The 24,499-nt window shown below is 37.0% G+C and overlaps 1 protein-coding gene across 2 annotated transcripts in view; it reads right to left on the bottom strand.

Moving 5' to 3' along the window:
- TRAPPC9 (trafficking protein particle complex 9) overlaps positions 1-24,499 on the bottom strand; it is a 964,950-nt gene that overhangs the window by 318,491 nt on the left and 621,960 nt on the right. For both annotated transcript variants that reach the window (XM_027844988.1, XM_027844994.1), the window contains one exon: positions 23,434-23,587. In XM_027844988.1, the coding sequence (XP_027700789.1) occupies positions 23,434-23,587 (154 nt within the window). The remainder of the gene's footprint in view (positions 1-23,433; positions 23,588-24,499) is intronic.

Genomic DNA, 24,499 nt, shown 5'->3' with positions numbered 1-24,499 from the left:
TTTCAGATAAACTGTTATGTCTACTCCATATTGTACTTGTGAAGATGATTTTCTGAATCTAAGCATAAGCCTTTACATTTATCCCTATTCAATTTCATTTCCTTATGGAACTAGTCAATGTTGAATGGAGTTGTGGAAAGAAAGGGATACTAATACATTGTGGGTGGAGCTGCAAATTGGTCTAATGATACTGGAATGCAATTTAAATTACGCCAAAAAGTGACAAGAATGTCCGTCTTCTTGGATCCAGAAATGCCACTGATAGATACATACCTTAAGGAAGTGGAAAATAAAAACAAATGTGATACACACACACACACACACACAGACACACACACACACAGACACACACACACACACACACACTTTTTATGGTAGCAAAGAACTTAGAGTAGATTACCACTGAATGGGGAAAGAATAAACAAATTATGGTAAAAGAATATAATAGAATATGACTTTGCCACATAAAACAACAAATACAAACAATTCTGAGAATCATGCAAAGACTTAAAAGAACCGATACAAAGTGAAGTAAGCAGAACCTGAATCAGTAAGCAGAACAATGATAATAATACAAGCAAAACAAAACAAAACTTAAAAATAACTAAAATGACCATTACCCATGATCTAGAGATGCCATTAGGTTTCTTTTTTTAAAAAAAATTTAAATTTAATTATACAATAAGAAAATAAAAGGAAACATAACATAAATACAAAAGAAAAAAAGAAAAAAAAGTATTGCCATGTACACAGAACATGAGAGGATTCAAAATATATAGCAATAAATTTCCACTTCAAGAAAGTCTATATAATACTACACATTGTGTTCCAAGTTGTCCATCTTTTGTTTGCTTCCTTGTAAGTTTTCTTTCTTCTCTTCTGTGCACTTTTTACTTTGTTCTTTTTTCCCCTTTCCTCTTTCTCCTCCCCCAATTAAGTGCATATGTGTGTATATACATGTACACACATGTATATACATACATATATACACATATGTATATGCATACATATACACACATACACTTGCATACATATACTTAGATATCTATAATCATACTCATATATAGACATATTCATTCATATGCACCCATGTAAAACAGTACTATACTTGTTTGTCCTGTTTCCTCTAAGGGTAGATAATGTCTTCCTTCATAGGTCTAAGTCTCTCCATGTTTTTCTAAGTCCACCAACTCATTGTTTCCTATACCACAGCAATGTTTCAATCTTACACTGTCTGGTTATTTTAAATAGTCTAAAGCAATATTGATTAACATGGCTGACACATAGGGTAGCTTCCCTTTTTTTCCTCTTTTGATTAAATCTATTTTAGCTTTAACTTTGTCTGAGATCACGATTACTACCCGTTTTCATTTTCCCTAATAAATTCTACTTTTGATCTTTATTTTATGTTTGTGTGTATCTCCTAATTCCTATTCCTCCTGACTCCTCTACTTTACTTCTATCCACTACCTTTCCTTTCTATTACTCAACCTAATCCTCACCATAGGTCCCTCCCTTATCCTCTACCCCCACCCTGAAATCCCTCCCTTGTCCTCTCCTCCTTCCCCATACCCTTAGTCTTTTATTTCTTTCTGAATTTAGATGACTTTTATGCTCTTGTAGATGTATATGTCTTGTTCCCTCTTAAACCCATTCCCAATGAGAGTAGGGTTCCAGAACTACCAGCCCATCTCCACCATCTAATTCCTCTGCGTCAGATCTTTCTCTCGCATCTTATCTCTGAAAGATAATTACTCATTCTACCTTTACCTTTTCCTAGATGCTTTACTTTTTAGTATCGCATGATACTCAGCTCTACTCCAATATTTCTTTCAAATTACTCAATGACTAATAACAATCTTAGACACAGATTTATACTTCCTTACATAAAAAGCAATCAGTCTGTGCTTACAGAGTCCCTTGTAATTAGTTTTTGATGTTTACCTTATATTTCTCTTGGGTCTTGTTTTGGGTGAAATTTTCTATTGATTCAGATCTCATTCCAACAAAATCCTGAAAGTCTGGAAATTCACTATATATCCTTTTTTTTTCATTCAGGATTATGCTTAACTTTGCTGGGTATGATTGCCATTAGGTTTCTACCCTTACCATGAGGAGGCTATTGATAAGAAGAAAGTCCACATATGCAATAAAGTATTTACAGCAGCACTTTTTCTCTTGGCAAAGAATTGGAAATAAAGTAGATGCCCATCAACTGGGGACTGGCTAAACAAACTGTGGCACGTGGGAATATAATGGAATATTACTGCACTGTAAAAAATGATGAAGTGAAGAATACAGAGAAGCATGGAAAGATCTATCTGAACTAATGCAGAGTGAAGTAAGCAGTCAAAAAAACAATGCATATAATAACTTTTATGTAAATGGAAATAACCCTCCCAAAAAATCAAAAGTGAATGTTATAAAAAAAAATCCAGGTTGGATTTTTTTCAATCATTTCTTAATGTAACAGTTTTTCTGTGTTTGTTTTCACTTAGCACAGTACCTGGCACACAATAAGCACTATATAAATGCTTATTCCCATTATTCCTTCCCTCCCACCCTTTGTTAGATATTAACCATCTCTTTAACAGTGACAGAATTCAGCCAGGACTTTCCTGACCTAAAAACTCTGTTTTTGTGCTTCCTCACCTCTTTTTTGGAAAATCAGATTTGCCCTTCTCCAATCCTGTGGTCTCTTTCCCACTCTCCTCAATCACTTACTAATTCTTTAGGACCCAAGGATGTATTTCTACTATATTTCATCCAGACCTAGAAACTTAAACTCAACAAGGGCAGTTAGGCACTCTCTTACTGCCTCCTTATTTACTTTGAGATTCTAATTCCTTTTATTCTTTTGTGTTTTGTACTCTCCAATCCAAAGGTCATTCTCTCCTTTGTAGAGAAAAGATAAGAAAAGTGAAAATTGAGTTACCCTGCTTCCTCCTTATTATTATCTATCAGCTCAGAGCAGGAGTTCTATGGTTTCTTTATAATTTCATTCTCTTCTTTTCCCAATATAGTTAAAAAAAACCACCCCTCTAATCTTCCTAATTAGCCTCAACTCATCCTGATCTTTAGACTTGTGGATATTATTCCTACAGTAGTATGCAATATATCTGTATTTGTTCCCTTTTCCCCTCCAGTTTCTATCTTTTATACACATCTTTTAAACATCTAAGTTGGCTGGTGAGTTCCCTGTGTATCCACATCAGTCTCTTCAAATTTTTATTCTTTACTTATTCTTCTCATTTTTTTCTTCTTTTTCTTCTTCTCATTAAAATTCTTTTCCTTTTTTTTTTTTTGGATATCAGAATTTCATTTTTGAGAGGTTTCCATCTTTACCAATATGGCTTCACTTAGAGAAGTCCCCTACAACTAGAATATTCCATGTCTTAAGGTCTCTTATAGCTTTTAAGATAACATGTGTTCTAGGGGCTCTTCAAGCTATATTTTGTGCATGATCCTATGATTTGGGATGATTTAGTTCGAACTTCACATTTTACAGATTAGGAAATTGAGGCGCAGAGATGTGGATGTTCACACCAATATTCAGTCTTTTAGGATTTGGTGCCAAAAGGAAATCGTTATGGAATTTTCCAGAGTGGCATTGAGTGTAAAGCTTTCCCTTTTTTCCCCTCTTCTCCTCAATTTAGGCATCCCACCACGAAGATGAGTTCTTGCCACGCACCTGTCAATTTCTGTGGGAATAAATACAAGCTGGGAAATGCTTCCTCATCCCACTTCAGCACAAATAAATTAGACAATTTTCATACATAGAAATTACACTAATGGAAAAACTGCTTTAAATGATTAATGAGCACTCTTTACCATAAATCCACTGTCTAATTTGCATCCTGAACTTTCAAATGTTGATTTAGTTATTATTCCAACCTCACTAAGTGCACTATTTCAGGTTGTAAAATACATTTCTAACAAGCTTCCCAGTGACCAAGAAATAAAGGAATAAAACCTGCTACACAGGCACTCATGAGATGACCTCCAGGTGATAAAAAGTTTTGTTCACAGTAGCTCCTAAATAAGAAAAGGAAAGGACTGAACTGTGCTTTGGTGGATAGAGGAGCTGTTCTGGAGAAATTGTAGAACTTTTGAAATATCTTACCCACAAGCTATTGTTCAACATTTTTTTCTCCTTTCCTCAGGCAAACTTCTTAAAAAATTAGTTTATGCTTGTTGCCTCCATTTTGTTTCCTTTCATTTACCCATCAACCCTTTGCAATCTGGTTATCAACCTCATCACTCAACTGAAATTACTCTCTCCAAGATAACCAATAACTTCTTAATGCCAAATCTAATGGTCTTTTCTCAGTCTTCATTTTCCTCAATCTATCTATTGCATTTGAGAGTTGACCTCCTAGATGGTCTCCTTTCTGAATTTTTGTGAAACTACTCTCTCCTGGTTCTCCCCCTAATTCTACATTCTCTGGGTAACTCAGTCAATTCCCACGTGGATACAGACATTATCATGACACATATGAATAGAATAGGACAGAGGCCAGTCATGTAGAGAGAATGAGAATTCATCAATTCTTATTGATGAATATTTAAAAAAAACAACATTGAAGAAAGCCTTCATGAGATCCTCTATGACCAGAGTACTCCAACTCAAGGACACAATCAGATAGGATATAAGGCAACCTCTACTGGAAGGAAGAATTCATTAAGATCATCGAGTTACTGAAATGTTCAAATAAGTGCAAATGAAAGGAGTACCTGGATTGCAAATACTTGGGTCTTGGGCCCAGCTTTGCAACTACTTAGTTGTGTGACTTTGGGCAAGTCTCTTTCTTTACCTCTCAATTATAGTTTCTTCATCTACAAAAGGGAGATAATTCCTGCCATGCCTACCTCATAAGTTTGTTTTAAGGATCGAAAGCACCATATCAATGTATATGTATAAATATAAAGTTGTTGCTATTATTCAGTCATTTCAGTCATGTCTGATGCTTTGTAACCCCATTTGAGGGAGTATAAATGTAAACTATATTTATACAAATGTGGCATCATGAAAAATGTGGCACTAGGAGGAAATAAATCTGAGTTCTTGTCTCCATTCTAACATTTAACAGATACACAATTGTATTGAAATCACTAACCTTCAAGGGATTAAGCTGACATTCATTTATTCATATTGCAAACATTTATTAAGTATTTGACAAGTTTACTACACCATTCTGGGTGGAAGTGACAAACCAAGACATAGCTTCTGCCTTCAAGAAGCTTATAGACTAGTAGAGAAAATATGATACATGTATACAAATAATGAGTACAAATTTAAAGATAGGGAAAATTATTTAGTGCTAGGAAGATAGTAGAAGAAAGTTCAGAAGGAGATTCAGAGGAGCAGAAAAAAATTTGTTTCTAAAATTAATATGTACTTAAAACTAAATGTAACAAAAGTTTACATTTTCACATACAATCCTCTTTCCTATCCTTTTAAACTGAAATATTTGTGGATTTGTTAATATTTCTTGATATAAGTTCATAATAATTTTTCTTAAAAAGAACTTGTTATGATCCTCCAAATTAAAGTAACATAATCTATATTATTCGGTGACTTCGATGCAAAAATAGGCAGAGGAGAGGAATGAGAAAAATATGGCTCAGGATTAGGAAATGAAAGAGGGCAAAGACTTGCTCCTCACACAGAAGACTCAGACCTATATATCATGAATGTTTTTCAGGAAGGAAGTTGAGAGGAGCTGACATGTTAAGCATGAAATCACATTTTAAAAATTAAACTAACAACATTTTAACAAACAAAAGACAACCAAATGTGGGATATTGATGTGGGAGTAATTTCTAAATAAGCTAATCTGTACGGTCAGACCACTGACTTGTTAGAGGAGTAAAGATCAAAATCAGGAACAAATTGAGAGACTTTAAATGAGAAGATTGGAAGTGCAATTAAAACAACTTCAACCTGACCTACATTTTAAAATGCCAAAAGTAAAGATATATATCTCATATACTACAGCAAGCATTATGAAGGAAGTTTGTCTATTTTTAAAAATCTTTCTCTATCCAAGACAGTAACTCACAGCACATAATGGATATTTAATATATTTTTGTTCAATTGAATAATTGGAAAAAGGTATGTTAAGGACAGAAGCCACATCATACATAGGAAGTGACCATAATCCTTCCCTTCATCGAGCTCAAAACAAGACACAGGGATCACAGCAACATGAGGAACAGAAAGTCAGAGTATGACCCTTAATAAAAAGAAACATAGACTACAGAGTTAGATAAAGTATTTGGAGATCACTGTGAATGTTAAGGCAAACTGACACCTTCTCTCAGTAAAGTCCTAAGTACACAGCTAAGAGTTGTTTGAGAGGTGGGAGCAAAGCCACATGAAAGGACTTTTAACAACCAAAGTGCAGAATGTATGTATCCTGGACTACTTTGTACTGGCATCAAAAAGCAGGGATAGATCAAGGAATGATAGTTAATATAGGCATACCCCATGTTAGGAGTTCCTTTTTAACACTGTTTTGCAACCTTGTTATTAACATATTATAAGCAAACTATATAATAAATTGGTAAAACCACATTGTAATAATGGTGACTAATTTCAGGAGCTCTTAGATCTTCTAATTTCCAGTTCTAAGATCCTACAACCTCATTGCTATATATGTTTATAGGAAAATCTATCTAATTTATCTATCCATCCATCCATTTATCTATTTATTTATTTCTGCTCAATTATACAATTTCCTTAACTATTAAAGAGGGATAACAACTACTTGCATGACATAGTTCACAGGGTTGTCATGAGAAAAGTGCTTTTCAAAGCTTAAAGTGAGACATGCCCTGTAAGCATTTCCATTTTACATATGAGGAAACTGAGGCAATACTTTCATAGATCATTTGCAGATGAGAAAACTGAAGCCATGAGAATCTAAGTGATTTACCCATGGTATCAAAGCTACTAAGTACATGAGACAGGATTCAAATCCAGCTCAATTATTAATTCCCAATCCAGTGCTCTATGATGATCTAAAATTGCACAGCTGGTGAGAGACTGGCCAGTTTTACACAGTCATAAACTATGTAATAGCATTTACTCAGTGGGAGCTGTTTGAATTGCAAACAAAAGTAACTAACAGTGGAGGACACTGAGGTTCCACAAATACAGTAAGATTGTCTTGTGGGTTGATAATTACAAAGGGATGACAAGGTTGAAAAAAGAATGTATAGGAAAGGAAAAAGGAAGGTTATGTTTTTTTCCAAAGGTATTCACATATCAAAGAAACACTGTTTTCACGTTCCAAATGGGTTATCTTCTTTAAGCACAGACCATAAACTATGCAGGATTAAACATGTTATAAACAAGCATGTTCTTATCCTAACAGAGAAGTTCAAACTGGAAAACTGCTTTTGAAACATAACAAGCCTAACTTCCGCAATAATGATTGCGATCCACGTGTAATTCAGAACTACTTAAAAGAGTATTGATGCTGATTATTTTATTCTGGAACCCTTAACACATAGACAAGGATAATGTTTTCACATCCATAATGTCATTTGAACCTCATAACAAAGTCATGAGGTTAGAAATAGAAATACTGCTTTTTCAGGATAGTTATTAGCAAGTACGACAAAGAACTAAAGATTTCACAGCCAGCAGGGAAATTTTTGAAGTGACTTACACAGAATATGAAACATCTATATTTCTGCAACAGGCAAGTGACTATAGTTATCTATGTTCAAAGTTCCTTCTCATAAGGAGGGTAGAAGGGCATGAGGTTTTTCCACTCTCCAGGTTATTAGGAAGACTCAAGAGCTCAAAAAACAAACACACAGAAAAAAGTTATAATAAGAAATCAAATTAACACCACTGGTTGCAGGATTTACTGTAGAGGGTGCAATTGACCAGGTGGTACTAGTCACTACCCTGTTCTCTCTCTTTTTATCTCTAGAGATCTGACTACAGGATCAAACATAGATTCCACTTTGGCACTTAAAGCCCTTTGCAATCTTCGTTTCAAGCTACTTTTTCTGACTTACTTACAGATTATTCCCTCTCTCATACTCTATACTCCGCCCAATTAAGTTTCTTACTATTTCTCATACATGTCACTCCATCTCCCATCTCTGTAACATTTGCACTGGCCACATCCAATGCCTGGACTCCCACTTCACCTGGCTCCAAGAATCCTTAGTTTCCTCCAAGATTCAGTTCAATTATCACACAAAGCCCTTCCTAAGCCCTCCCCACATCTGTTACTTCCTTCCCCTTTAAATCACCTTTTATCAATTTTGCATATAGTATACATGTATGTGTTCTGGATCCTGGCTACAATGTAAGTTCCATGGGGGCAAAGACTTTCATTTTTGTATTTGCATCCTCAGTGCCTACCTATCATGATACCTGGAAAATCAGAGGCCTTAAAAAAAGCTTACTGATTGATAAAGGGCTGTTATGAAGATCAAATAATATAAAGAATATGCACCACCTTACAAGCGTTAAAACACTATATAAATATCTAATATTATTACAAACCTGAGATTCTACGGTTCTACTATCCTCATTTTACAAATGAGAAAATTGACACTCAAAATGTGAATTAACTTGTACGTGGTCACATGGTTCATAAGGATCAAAGTCATGACGAAAACCCATAGTCTGTTGACTAGTGCACTATAAAGCTGTTTCTCTTGGATATATTATTCTCTTCAAAGTTGTCTGCCTAAAACATAGTATGATGCCACCTTCTTTTTGTATGTGTGTGTGTTTTTGTTTTGCTTTGCTTAGGCAATGGGGGTTAAGTGACTTGCCCAAGGTCACACAGCTAGTAAGTGTCAATTGTCTGAGGTCACATTTGAACTCAGGTCCTCCTGACTCTAAGGCCAGAGTTCTATCTATTGTGCCACCTAGCTGCACCATGATGCCACCTTCTTAAGTCAGGTTTAACAGAAAGCAAGAAGTCTTTGAATTCAAATGAAAAAGAAGCTTACGTCGTATGGCTGTATCAATGAATGGATTAAAAAAAAGGATTTATTAAGCAGTCATTTCAATTATTTATAGTACATTTATAGCAATTATTATGGCATTTATAACATGGTAACAACTCTAGTTACTTTACTCAATTGTCACAAATTGTATCCTCAGGTAGAATAGTCACATTACCAATGCAAGCATTATTCAAAAAGAGAGCCAGACAAGAAAGTAAGGCTGTATCAGTGTAAGCACTTGCATACTGCCAAGAACAAAGGACTGACATTTCCTCCAACAAAAAAGCCAAGATATCTTTTTGTTCCATATGGTTTAAATGAGGAATAACACTTAGAAATCACCCATTCTAACTCTCCCATTTTCTCAGTGATGAAACTGAGGCTTAGAGAGGTTAAGTGAGTTTTGTAAGATCACACAGGAAGTAAGCAGGAAAAATATAAATCCAAAACATCTGACTCCAAATCTAGCATTCTTTCTATTCTAGTATGTTTCTGGTAAACACAAGTCTGCATGGCCGAATGGGAAGAGAGCCAGAATCTCAAAGTTGGAAGCCCTTAATTTGAGTCACGCTTCTGATATTAACCATACAACCCTGAGCAAGCCACTTGAGCTCTTGATTTATTTACAAGGTTACAATCATTATTACCTACTAAATATGACTGTTGAAAGAAGCTTTGTAAATTTTAAAGTGCTATGTAAGTGTTGTTGTTGTTATCTGCCTCTCTGAAACTTTTATATTCAGCAGACATCTCATTCCCTTACACAAGAACAAGAGAAAGGAATTTAAAACACGTCAGGACGTGCACAAACACTTGATTGACAAATATACCACTATTGATTTTTGCAAAATAGAAAGGAAGGATATGCTCACCTATGGCATTTGGTTACTGCCCCCTATCATCTAGGTGTATGATAGGTATACCACCATTCGAGTTTGGATTTATGGGAACTGTGTCTTAACTGTTCCCAGGACAAGTGGGGCCTTTTGGAAAAGGATATGGTTGTCTATCTGTGAGCAGTGAAAGGGGAGCAGGAGGTTTTCCTCAGCTGTTCAGATTATGAAGAATATCTACTATTTATGAAACCTGGGTGTATTTTTTTTCTCTAAGACATCTGATTTGAGTTTATTCCAATATTTATTCTTTATGTATGATAAACAGGAGAGATGTAAATACCTAAAAGGGGCAGCAAGGTGATGCAATGGATAAAGTGGAGGGGCTGAAGTCTCTGTGAGTTCAATTCCAGCCTCAGACACTTATTATCTGCGTGATTTCGGGCAAGTCTCTTAACCTGGTCTGCCTCAATTCCTCAACTGCCAAATGAGCTGGAGAAGGAAATGGCAAACCACTCCAGCATCTTTGCCAAGAAAACCCCAAATGGGGTCACAAAGAGTTGAACATGATTGAAAAACAACTAAAATACAAGTACCTTAATACTGGCTTTTAAAAAAGCAACATGATGAACATTCATGAATTATGGTGGATCTGTAGGAGTCTCTTCATATTAGAGAGATGACATATGAAAAGATATTCCAGTCCTCTACTTAGCTATCAAACTGATCTTCCTAATGCATAGGTCTCATCATATTATACACACATCATCTCACTCCGACCTCTCTCATCAACTCCAGTATCAAATACAAAACCCTGTTTGGCATTCAAAGCCCTTCATAACCTATCCCCTTCCTACCTTTCCAGTCTTCTTACACCTGATTGCACCCAAATACTTTGCAATAGATTACTGATTGGCCTCCCTGATGTTCCTTTCACAAGACACCAAGCACTTTCACTTTCACCCTTTGACTAGAATTGTCTCCTTCTTCATTTCTATCTCCTGGCTTCCTTTAAGTTTCAGCTAACATCCCACTTTCTACAAGAAGCCTTTCTTGATCACCCTTAATGCTAGTGCCTTCCCTTTGTTGATAATCTAATTTGCCTTGAATCTATCTTGTTTATACATAATTATTTGCATGCTATCTCCCCACTAGAATGTGAAATCCTTGAGGGCAGGGACTGTCTTTTGCCTTTCTTTATATTCCCAGTGCCCTAACACAGCACCTAGCACAAGAGTGCACTTAATAAATGCTTGCTGACTCCATAGCCTTGGCTTACTTGTTCCCCAAATGGAATCCCTCATTTTCTGCCTCTGTGCCTTTGCATGGCCTGTTCTGTGTAACTCAAATACATGCCTTCCTCATCTCCTTCTCTTAGGATCTTTACTTTGATTTAAAGCACAGCTCAGGTGCCATCTCCTATCTGAAGCATCACCAGTTGCCTTTCAGACACCTAAAACTGGATGTCCTATCGACAAATAAATTTGAAGGCTTCCTAGCAGAGGTAAAAGACAATATAGTGACCCCCCCAAAAATGGAATTTGTTCATCATTTATTGAATACTTATTGTACATTTAAAACTAGGGGAGAATGGTCATGTATTACACATTAGACTTGACCTTGACATTTAAAGATGGCATTTAGTAGTCCGTTTACAATAAGAGCATCCTAGACTTAATTATACATATTGTTAAAGCTGGAAAGGACCTAAGAACATTCAATGCTAGTATTACACTGAATATAGATTGTTGGTGGTAGTGGTGGTTGTTCAGTCGTGTCTGACTCTTCGTGACTCCACCTGGGGTTTTCTTGGCAAAGATACTGAAATGATTTGCCATTTCCTTTTCCATTTTACAGATGAGGAACTGAGGCAAATAGGGTTAACTCACTTGCCCAGGGTCACAGAGCTAGTAATTTTAAGCCACATTTGAACCCGGGAGGATGAGTTTTCCTGACTCCAGGTCCAGCACTCTATCCACTATGCCCTTTAGCTGCCTAATATAGATTATTAGCACTCAAATGGTATTTAGGAAATAGAATGCTCAAGCTAGAAAGGACTTAGAACACAGAATATTAAAACATACTATTAAAACACACAGAGTATAAGGGCCTTTTTAATAAAAAGTTAGAACTTAACAATATTTGAACATGGAAAGTTAAAACAGGTTGTCAACTCAGTCCAACTCTTGCTTTTTACAAATGAGAAAATGAAGACTCAGAGAAGTTAAACAACCAAATAATGGGATTACAGATTCCTAGTGCCACTATTTTCTTAAAACAAGTTGGCTTTTTTTTTCTCTTTTCTGTTCTTTGCCCAGTTGTTGAGTAGATGGGTATATTATCTACCTGTAATTTTAATAACAGAATTGCTATAATGGAATTTTTTTTTTTAAAAAAGTCCCTAAGTAGCTACCTTTATTTACTGGTCTAATTTGAAAATTTCTAAAATAATATATGGATGTCAAATTATATTCAATTAAAAAAAAACGAAATATTTGGAAAATATCATTAAAAGCACATGATAAAATTATTGGCCAATTCAATCTTTGGCTATTCCATCTGTTTGAATTCTGACTTATAATAACAAAAGTTGACTGTTCAGTCAATATCGGATGTCACTCCAGATGCTAAAAAAAGAAAGACAGAGACAGAGATCATGTTCTTAATGTAAATTATCTCAATGCTCCTTAATTAAATTCACTCTATAGCTTTTCTTAATGGAAAGAACACAGCAGTCAGGTTCTTCTAAAGGGAAAGCCTCTCATGGCTGTTGGCCTTCAATGTCTCTGGAGTAAGGAATTTCTCAAATCAGTTTAAGCTGGGGTAAGGAAGTACAGGAAAAAATTTCAAATGGACTTTTCTATTTTCTTTTTGAAAGCAAATTAAGGGCCTGATACTAAAATTTAATTGTCTTTTAATACAATTCAAGTACTTAATGACCACACATTATGTGCCTGGCATTGAAAAGAGTCCAAAATCAACATCACCTTTGTAAGGTAGGTGACCTAGTACACATAGCAATGTACTTGGAGTCAGGAAGACTTGAGTTCAAATTTAGTTTCAGACACTTACTAGCTATGTGACAATGGGCAAGTCATTTGTCTTCTGTTTGCCTCAGATTCCTCATTTGTAAAATGGGAATAATAATACCTCTCAGGGGTGTTGTGAGGATAAAGTTAGATGTTTGTAAAATGCTTTGAAAAATCTTAAATGCTATATAAATGCTAGCTATTTTTATTATCAGAGAATTTTAAAACTGAAAAACCGTATATAACACATAATGGTGCTGTAATATAGAAAATTAAAACAAATGTAGAATATTAAAGTTTGAAGGTGGCTTTATAGATAGATCAGTCTGACCAGCCTTCTCAATTTTGTTGTTGTTCAGTTGGATCTGATTCTTCATGATCTCATTTGGGGTTTAAGTGACAAAGATACTGGAGTGGCTTGCCATTTCCTTCTCCAGCTCATTTTACAAATGAGGAAACTGAGGTAAACAAGGTTAGATAACGTGCTTATGGTCATAAGTGTCTAAGGCCAGATTTGAACTCACGAAGATGAGTCTTCATGACTCCAGCCAGCACTCTATCCACTATGTTTCCTCCTTCCTATCTCTCTCAATTTACAAAAGATCCAGAAAAGTAAAGTGGAAAAAAAAATAAAAATAAAAAAAGTAAAGTGATTTGCTCAAGGTCAAAACACTAGTGACAGAGTCAGAATTAGAACACAGACTTTCAGAATCTTAGTTTAGCATTTTTTTCCCATTATGTCACATTCTCATTATGCCACTTCTTCTGAGAAACATATGACACACTCTTTGTGTTTTCTCTAAGTACATTAGACTTGTAATTCTCAAACACGCTAAAAAATACTCAAACCTAAGTCTCAAGCTAAACTGTTTTATCCAGGAAAAATAATTAAATCATGATTTAATTTCCTACTCTTCCATGGCCTGGGACTGATTCATATTCTTCTTGGAGGCTTTGGATGTAGGAGCTTTGACTTTGTTGTCTTCTTCTGGTTGTATGTTTCAATCTTCTTTGTTACCAAAGAAAGATTCTATGGTCTGACTTTTTTTTTGCAAGGTTTGCTCATGATCCCAGCCAATTACTTGAGTTTTAAACTCTTTGTTAAGGTAGGGGTCTGCTTCCAATGTGGAGAATGTACTGTCCCAAGCTTCGGGGGTTTTGTGCAGCTGTTTTCATAGATACTTCCAGGGATCTGTAAATTTTCATTTCTTCCAAGATGGTATGATAAGGGGCGATGTGTTTACTCCTTTCCAGGCCTGTGCTCTGGTCTATGAGAGACCACAAGTACTCTTTTCTGTCTTGGAACCGTGAGGAGGATTTGCTCTCCACCACTACTACAAGCTCCAAGATGCCAGCACTCTTTCTTGCCCAGGACCACCACCCAAAACTGTGACCCAGATCCAAGCATGGGCAAAGCAGGAGAATCCTGCCTCAGCACCAGCAAAGAGATCCCTGTGATGCCCCTCTGATCAAACACTGGATTCCCTCTCAGTCTGTGGGCCAGAAGCTCAGGAAGCAGCCACTGCCCTAGGGCCACACTCAGGGACTGGGGCTGGGACCAAGCTTCTCTCTGACAGTCACAGACTTTTCCTACTCACCTTCTAAGTTGTCTTTGGTGTTCATGGGTTGAGAAGTCTGGAATCCACCACAGCTGTCCGTGATTCAGTCCTCTGAGGGTGGCTACAGGTTCGCTGAGGCCTGTTTTGCTGGCATGCTCACGCCAAACTGCGTTCCTCTCCCAGCCTGACACAACAGACCTTTCCAATCAACCATCCAGGTTGTCTTGGGCTGGAAATTTGTTTCACTCTGCCTTTTCGTGGGTTCTGCTGCTTTAGAATTTGTTTAGAGCCATTTTTTACAGGTATTTGAAGGGGTTTGGGGGACAGTTCAAGCAAGTCACTGCTTTTACTCTGCCATCTTGGCTCTGCCCCCTTGGTAGCAGATTCGAGATGACCACTTGTCAGAGATTTTATTCAGGGAGGGATTTGCAAGATAGCTCTGAGGTCCCTTCCAATTCTGAGATTCTAAAATTCTATATGACTGATGATTCTTTAATTCAGAGATTTATGGAATCCTCAAGTTAAAAAAGAGCCTTAGAGATCACCTAGGGATAATTGGATGTATTATCATTTAAATTCATTAATTCTGTTAGACCACTAGGGTTGCACTTCAGGGAATCATAAACAATTTACAAGATAATAGTAGGAATACTTGGCTAATGCAATTACTTTCTATTTTCAATTTTCCAGTAGATAAAAAAGGATGAAGATGTAGAGAAGCAGAGAGGAAGGAAGAAGGAGAGTTAGTTGGTTGCATGTTGTCTTTCCCATTAGCTATGAGCTCCTTGAAGGCAGGGACTGTCTTTTACCTTTCACTGTATCCCCAGTACTTAGCAAAGCATCTGGCACGTAATGCTTGTTGTCCTTCATTCTCAAAAAGGAATAAAATAACATCACTATGTTGGAGTCAAGTTACAGTGCATCTGACTGTGGCCGATCAGACCAATACAAGATTAGAAGATTCTTACTATAGGTCAGGCACAAATAGTCCATATGAACTTTTGGGATGGAGATGTCTTTAAATTTGCACATCTCATGTTTCTTTTGAGCTATCTGGCACATTTAATAGGCATTTAATACATTTTACTGGCTGACTGAGGAAAACACATGACATACTTACAAAATAATGAGCAGTTTAGTTTGGCTGTAGCAGAAGCTTTGGATAATACTGGAGGCTGCATGGGTTTAGTGGAAAGAGAAACCTGGTGTCTCACCTGGTCTCATCATGAACGAAGGACATGACACAGGGCAAATCATGTAATCTCTCTATTCTCCTCACCCACAAAGTTAGAATAATAATGCCTGACCTATCTACTTCATTGGGTTATTGTTTAGACAAAATGTGATAATGGATATGAAAGAGTTTTGCAAACCATCATTTCTCACTAGTAAAGTGATGGGAATTAATAAGATATGTCCTGAACTTCAACACTGTATTGCTCATATCATGCGTCTTATCTATCCCTACTCACTTTCTGATGAACAGAGACAGAGGAACAACCAAGCTAAGTAGGTACACCACCCATTACGCTACATAATCTCTATTGGGCCCTTGGTGAGGCAAAGCAATCCTTTGATTCATCTCTAATTAATTCTGTCTTCCCACAGAAGTTATCCAAACCTTCTTCTGTCAAGTTTCTCATGCCTCCCTTCCCCCCAAGCTTCTCTGCTGAAGACCTCACTTCATATTTTCTTGGGGAAGCTGAAAAAACAGGTTTTGTTTTATTTCTTGTCTTTGCATCCTCAGCGTATAATACACTGACACACATATTAGGCACTTAACAGATGCTTGTTGATTGACTGAGGAAGTTAAACACATCTCCTACAATTTCATCTTTATCAGATGAAGGAAATTGGTTTCCTTCTACCCCTACTCCTGACTCAAAGTAATACATCTATCAATGATTCTAACTAACCAACAAGCATGATATTCTTTGATCTGGAATTAAAGGCTCTCCACAATCTAGCCAAACTGTCCCTGCTCCTCTCCACACCTTTATGCTTTAATCATTTTATAATATTGACTATTCCATGAATATGCACCACACTTAGGCCATTGCTTAGTCAATCACTTATACTCAGAACATCCTTTCATTCCATCTGGACTTACTGAAATTCTAACCAATCTTCAAGAACCAACTCAAATGCCAACTGCTTCAGGAAGTTTTTCCTGATTTCCCTAAGTCAAAAATGCACCCTCCTTCCTAGGAACTTGAAGAGTACTTTTTCCCCTCACATATACACTTTTGCACTTTTATTATATTCTCTTTTTCCTTATGTGAATCATAGAATCTTAGCATTGAAAGAGACTCTTAAAAGTCATGGTAACCACATAATCACAGTTGTCATATACACACACATACATACATACATGTGTATATGTACACACGTATGTATGTATATGTATATAAGTAGGTATATAATGTTTTACAAGTTTTTAATATACTTGATACACATTATCTCATTCAAGTCTTATAGTAACTTCATGAGCTTGATACTATAGGTATTACTGGGTATTATTCCCATTTTACAGATGAGAAAACAGATTCACCAAGGTTAAGTGACTTGTCCCGTCACATAGTTATAAGTATCAAAAGGAAAAATTGAATCCAGGTCTTTCTAATTCCAAGTCCAACATTAACCACTATAAGATACTGTCTCTCTGTTAACAGACTATTTCTCTCTTCTTCATCAACAGATAGATAGCTCATCTGAAGACCCCCAAGAAAGGGAAGCCCACTGTTCTATGTGAACCCATTCAATCTCAGACAACTCTAATCAGTGAGAAGTTCTTGCTGATATGTAAGAAAATCCGCACTCCTAGAGTTACCCTCAGGAGACAAGGAGAACAAATGTAACCCCTTTTTGTGCCCATGACTTATCTTGTTTACTGTGCAGAAACCATATTTTATTGATCACTTTATCTAATCATTTAGCACAAAATAAAGGCCCTTGTTCACAGCAGTCACTTACTGAATTTTCATGAAACATGTATTCATCCCTATGTTAGGCATTATAGGGAAAAGAAGAAAAAGAGAAGGCAGAACTTACAACCATGAAGAAAAGGACAACCGGTATAATGGAAAGAGCACTAGACTTAGAGTTAGGAGTCCTGGATTCAAATTCTTGCTGTGATTCATGATAGTTCCGTGACCTCAAACAAATTACTCTCTCTATGCCTCAGCTTTCTCATCAGTGAAACGGGAATCATTATACCTGCCTATCCCACTGGGCTATTATGACAAAAGCACTCTGTAACTATGATGCTTATGTAAAAATTAGCTTGTATTGTTCTTAATGGATATGACAATGGCATAACTATATGACATATGACTATTTAACTTTTAAAAGACCCACTTTCCTCCTTTGTAAAATAGGGATAAAAACACCTACACTACCAACATCCCAATGTTTTTGTAAAGAAGGTGCTGTGTAAACCCCAAAGGACTACGGATCTGGTCTCATTATAATTTTTTGGTTCCTTTGGGTAGCAATGGACAAATATCTGTAAATCCAATATACACTATGAATCCAACCCAAGCTCTGTATGCCTGGAAACCGCTTCAGGTGCACTTCAATCTAAATGCAAATGTTCCATGTTTCCAACAAGCTCCTAAGAGATTGACAGGATTCCCTCAGCTCAGGGTTAACTGAGTTCAGAATGAAGAGTGTTGCAGCTCAAAGAAACTGTTATATGTAGGCTCATGACATTTGCAAGGGTGATACCAACCTAGATCAACAATGCCCATCACATGGGACCTTGGAGTTCAAGAGTAGTTAGAAAGCCATGAAAAGTTTTTATCTATTTTTTAAACAAAGAGACCAGAACCTTTTTCCCAGGACACCTTCTGTGAAATACCCATGTTAAAGTCATATCTTGATCCAATCAATTCTGCCAATGTTTGTACTGTGTCTGAACTCCTCTTTGGGAAGAACTTGTCAAGAATGTTATTGAGTCTTTCAAATATCCTCAATGGTTGCAGATCTTGACTGTGCCAATCCCTAAAACTATGGTCCCACCCATCAATTCCTCTTTAATATCAAACATCTATGAAAAGTTGTCTATGCCTCCTGGCTACACTTTGCCACCTCTTTTTCTTATCCTTAGCTTTCCTTGCCAGCTCATTCTGAGCTTTAGTATTCCTTACTATTCTTAGTAGGAATACTACAGTAATCCCCATACTATTCTTATAGGATGAGTCCATGCTATGGTGTTATAGTCATTCTTTGCTACCTGCATCCTCTGTCATCTTTCGTACATTGTTTTTAAAATATACATTCTAATTTTTTATTTTTAATACAAAATTAAAATTTTTTAAAACTTTTGAAGTATTACTTGTGTCTTTTTAGACCAATCCCTTTTTATTCCTTTTCAGAATTATTTCTCTGTGAGTTTAGAATTTCATTCTTGAGGGGGTCGGAGCCAAGATGGCAGAGTGAAAGCAGTGACTTGCTTGAGCTCTCCACAAAACCCATCCAAATACCTGTAAAAAAAAATGGCTCTAAACGAATTCTAAAGCAGCAGAACCCACAAAAAGACAGAGTGAAACAAATTTTCAGCCCAAGACAACCTGGATGGTTAATCAGAAAGGTACATTGCGTGCAGCTGGGAGAGGAGTGCAATTCGGTGTGGGCACACAGGCCGCAACAAACCTGGAGCAGGCCTCAGAGGACTGAATCACGGGCAGCCGTGGTGGTTTCCAGACTTCTCAACCCATGAAGGCCAAAGACAACTTAGAAGGTCAGTGGGAAAAATCTGTGACTACGGTGAGAGAGAAGCTAGGTCTCAGCCGCAAGTCCTGAGCGTGGCCCAAAATGGTGGCTGCCTCCTGAGCTTCCGGCCTACAGATTGAGGGGGAATCGAGTGGCTGATCAGAGGGGGGTTGCAGGGATCTCTTTGCTAGTGATGAGGCAGGAATCTCTTGCTTTGCCCGTGCTTGGATCTGGGTCACATTTCTGAGGGGCAGTCCCGGTGTGGTGGAGCTTGTTGTGGCAGTGGAGAGGAAACACCTCGCCCCTTATCATACCACCTTGGAAGAACTGAAAATTTACAAGTCTCTAGAAGTATCTCTGAAAACAGCTGAATAAACCCCCAAAGCGTGGGACAATACATTCTCCAAATTGGAAGCAGACTCTTACCTTAACAAAGAGTTTAAAACTCAAGTAATTGGTCGAGATCATGAGTAAGCATCGCAAAAAGAGTCAGACTATATTATCTTACTTTGGTGACAAAGAAGATCAAAACATACAACCAGAAGAAGACAACAAAGTCAAAGCTCCTACATCCAAAGCCTCCAAGAAAAATATGAATCAGTCCCAGGCCTTGGAAGAGCTCAAAAAGGATTTTGAGAAGTAAGTAAGAGAAGTAGAGGAAAAACTGAGAGTGATGCAAGAAAATCATGAAAAACAAGTCAATAGCTTGCTAAAGGAGAACCAAAAAAATACTGAAGAAAATAACACCTTAAAAAATAGCCTAACCCAAATGACAAAAGAGGTCCAAAAAGCCAATGAGGAAAAGAATGCCCTAAAAAGCAAAATTGGCCAAATGGAAAAGGAAGTCCAAAAGCTTACTAAAGAAAATATTTCCTTAAAAATTAAAATGGAGAAATTGGAAGATAGGGACAATTTGAGAAATCAAGGCACTGTAACACTAATCAAAAGGAATGAAAATATAGAAGAGAATGTGAAATATCTCATTGGAAAAACAACTGACCTGGAAAATAGATCCAGGAAAGAGAACTTAAAAATTATTGGACTATCTGAAAGCCATGATCAAAAAAAGAGCCTAGACATCATCTTTCAAGAAATTATCAAGGAAAACTACCCTGATATTTTAGAATCAGATGGCAAAATAGAAATGGAAAGAATCCACCGATCTCCTCCTGAAAGAGATCCCCAAAGGAAAACTCCTAGGAATATTGTAGCCAAATTTCAGAGTTCCCAGGTCAAGGAGAAAATATTACAAGTAGCCAGAAAGAAACAATTCAAGTATTGTGGAAACACAATCAGGACAACACAAGATTTAGCAGCTTCTACATTAAGGGTTTGGAGGGCATGGAGTATGATATTCCGGAGGGCAAAGGAGATAGGACTACAACCAAGAATCAACTACCCAGCAAAACTGAGTATAATCCTTCAGGGGAAAAATGGTCATTCAGTGAAACAGAGGACTTTCAAGCATTCTTGATGAAAACACCAGAGCTGAATAGAAAATCTGACTTTCAAATACAAGACTCAAGTGGAACATGAAGAGGTAAACAGGAAAGAGAAATCATAAGAGACTTATGAAGGTTGAACTGTTTACATTCCTGCATGAAAAGATGATATTTGCAACTCATGAGACCTTTGTCAGTATTAGGATAGTTAGAGGGAAAAAATCATGTATGTATAGATAGATAGATAGATAGATAGAGGGCACAGGGTGAGTTGAAGATGAAGGGGTCATATCTGGAGAATAAAATTAAGGGGTGAGAGAGGATTATACTAGGAGAAGGAGAAAAAAAAAGAATTTCATTCTTGAGAGCAGTCTCCAACACCCAATCAACTACCAAATCCTATTGGGTCAGCCTCCAAAATACTTCTCCCATCCATTCCCTTTTCTTAAATCCTAATACTACCACCCTAGTCCTAGCCATATTACTTCTTGCTTGGACTACTCTAATAGTCTCCTAATGGGTCTTTCTATCTTTAGTCTTTTCCTTCTAAGCTATCTGTCACACAGCTTCCAGTTATCTAATGCACAGGGCTGCCGTGTCATTGCCCTGCTGAAAAACCTTCAGGGATTACTCACTGCCTCATGAATAAAATACAAAGTCCTCAGTCTAGAATTCAAGGCCCTTCACAACCTGGCTCCAATCTGCCATCTTTCTTTCACCACTCCCCTTTATTCACTGCATATTTTAATTAAAATGAACTACAAACCATTCAGTAATCTCATCCCATGTTGTCCTGACTCCATGTCTTGGCATATAATTTCCTACATGCTCTGAATGATCTTTCCTGCCACCAGCAGCCCCCTGAGCTCCCCTCCACATCATTCTCCCTTGACACATCCTCACTTCCTTCAAGGCTCAGTTCCTTGAAGCCCATCTCCTCCATGAAGCCTTTCATGATCCCCGGCTGAAAGTAATATCTCTTTTCTCAAATATTTCATATGACTCCATTTGGACTACTCCAATAGAAAATGTATCACACATTTCTAAGGGCATGCTTTATCTTACTTCATAGCTTGTAAGTTCCTTCGGAATAGCAATTATTGTTACATTTCTTCATCATCAGCACCATTCACAGTGCATTGTATATAGTAAGCACTTAATAAATGTCTGTTTTCCATATGATTTTTTTTAATAGTTAAAAGACATTTGAAAAATAATTACAATGATAAGGTCTAGAAAAGACCTTTAGAAGCCATTCCATACATCCTTCATGTTACAGATGGATAAACTGAGTCTTAAAGAGGGAAAGGGACTGAGCCTAGAGGGAGCAACAACTTTTTGGAAAAGCCAGTGCTAGGACTTAGACTAATAATCCCTGGTCCAGCAAAGCCAAGCTTAGTGAATTAAATAGACTACTAAACCAGGTCTTCATTCTCCCCACGCCCTACCTTCCCAAACCAATAATGACAAAATAAATTGTGACTATAATTTAGTAAGATCTATTATTGTGACTTGAAACCAATACCACGGTTAATTCCCAAGAAGGAGTCAGGACATTCTATGAGCAACAGCAACAGCACCCAAAGTGTGCTGCCTCCAAAAGAGACTGTCTTAAAGGACAGCACAGAGGTGGGTGCATGAGCCCTGGTGTTTTTGTTACAGAGTCTATGTTACTGAATTTTGATTAAAAGGTCTTTGATGTCCTTCCCAGGCTTAACATTCATTGAGTCACTGAATGTCAGGGCTTAAAGGGCCCCTAGAGTTCTTCTGATCCAACCTACACTTGGCAAAGATGGTCCTCTGCCATATTACTGAGGAGAGGCTAAGCTAGCTCCTGTCTGGAGACCTCTAGAGAGGAAGATCATTCTGTTTGTGAACAGCTCTCACTCTTACAAGGTTTTTCCTCATACCCAACATAAAGCTCTCTACAATGTCCTAATCTGATATCTAAGACCAGGCAAAACAATAATCTTCCAAAAGATGCCTTCAAATGCTTGAAGACGGCTACCATGTTTCCCCTAAGTCTTCCCTTCTCCACTTGAGGAATCAAATGATACTATGTATAAAACACTTTAAAACCTTAAAATACTACATAAATGTTAGTTTTTACAATTATTATCATATTATGGACAAATCTTATATGGGTTCACCCACTAACAGCTTCCTTTCTCAATTGTTGCATGGGGGTTATACTTGGCTCTGAAAGGAGTAAAGAGATTAAATGATTTAAATTCCCATGCTCAATAGGTCAGTGAAGGCTGAAGGGACATTAGAGATTATCTAGTCCAATCTCCTTGTTTGAAAGATTAGGTCACTGAGGGCAAAAGAGCCTAAGCAATTTTTCAAGTGTCACATAACTAGTTGCAGGGTTCTTGTCTTGGTCAAATGCTCATTCCCTTTTACAATGCAGCCTTCCCTCCCTGAAGCCACAGAGAAGATGAGGGACTAATAGAATCAGAGAATTTCAGAACTGGAAAGGACTTCAGAGGCAATTCAATCCAATGCATACCTGAACAGGGATCCCCTTGACAACAAATTGCTAAAATCAGAATTGGCAATAATTATTTTTCTCTAAATCAAAGAGACCATAAAACCCCAAAAGCCCTATTCTCACATTAAATCAATATTTCATTATATGCAGCCTTAAAAGTGTTATGATTTAAAGAAAAAACAACATCTATTTTATTCAGACCTCCCCATCATGACATTTCTGAGCTATTTATGGCATAAGCAATAGTTAGGGATCTATAATTAAGTAGCTTATTTAGTTTCCCTTTCAAGAACCCGAACACTCATAAAATTGGTATTAAGTTACCAAGTAAACTGCTGAAGCATTTTTCATTAACATTCTATTCTGTCACCTCTCAAAGGATATGATATTCCAGTGGATGTCTAACTTGCTGTTGATCTCCAAACCTCGGGTTTCCTGCCTCTCCTCTTCAAGTTGTTTAGGGTTCGTAAACTGAGTCCTTTCTGCAGGAGACTCTGGAAAACTCTCAAAGTTGAACTTGTCTACTTGAATCGCCATTCTGCAAGAAAGGATAGAAGGAGAGAGAAAAAAAAGAACTAATTAGTAGGGTTATTTCCCCTAAATGTCTTGAACCAATTGGTCCAGGTCAGCATGAGACAATATGATGAATTGTTATGACCATTCATAGAATAAGATAATTTGAGAGTTAGAAGGGACCTCAGTGGCAATCTAGACCAACCTATATGCCATAAGAATTCCCTTCATAAAACATACAAAAAGTGATTTTCAAATCTCTCCTTGAAAATTTCAAAGGAAGGGGAACACAATATTTCTCAAGGTAGCCCATTCCACTTTTATTAATTCATAACATTCATTTAAATAATAAGAAATAAAAGAGCTACCAATCATGCCTTAACCTTACACTTGGGTCAACTGAGATCCTATTTGGAAACTAAGATATATTTAAAGATTCACACTTGGGAACTGATCTGTGATTAAAGAAAACACCGAAAGTTTCCTCAAGGTAATCTCCATTTTGCAAAGAGAAAAAAGATACTTCACCTTACATGCTTTAGATACTTCAAAGATTCATGATTTGTCAGTGTGGGCACCACCTCCTCTGACAGAGATCATAATTCAGCAACAATAAAAACAGTAATAGCAACCCACGTAAATATACTGTTTTAAAGTTTATGAAGCACTCTTCTTGTAACAATCATACTAGGTGGGTAGTTAGGTGTTATTATGCCCTTTTGCCGAGGAGATAAAGGGACTTGCTAAATAAATGTCACAGAGACAGGTTTCAGACCCAGACAGCCCAATTCCCATAGCTGGTACTCTTTCTATTATATCATGTAAGACCATGAGTCTTATTAGACCCTTTTTTCTCTTTCTTTTTGAATTCCTATCTACTCTTTAAATCCCAAAGCAAATGCCACCTGCTCCCAAAAAAACATTTCTGATGCTCCCC

The sequence above is a fragment of the Vombatus ursinus genome, unplaced genomic scaffold (assembly GCF_900497805.2).
Source record: "Vombatus ursinus unplaced genomic scaffold, bare-nosed wombat genome assembly UNPS02005236.1, whole genome shotgun sequence".
NCBI classification, from domain to species: domain Eukaryota; kingdom Metazoa; phylum Chordata; class Mammalia; order Diprotodontia; family Vombatidae; genus Vombatus; species Vombatus ursinus.
This window is presented reverse-complemented; position numbering and strand designations above follow the sequence as displayed.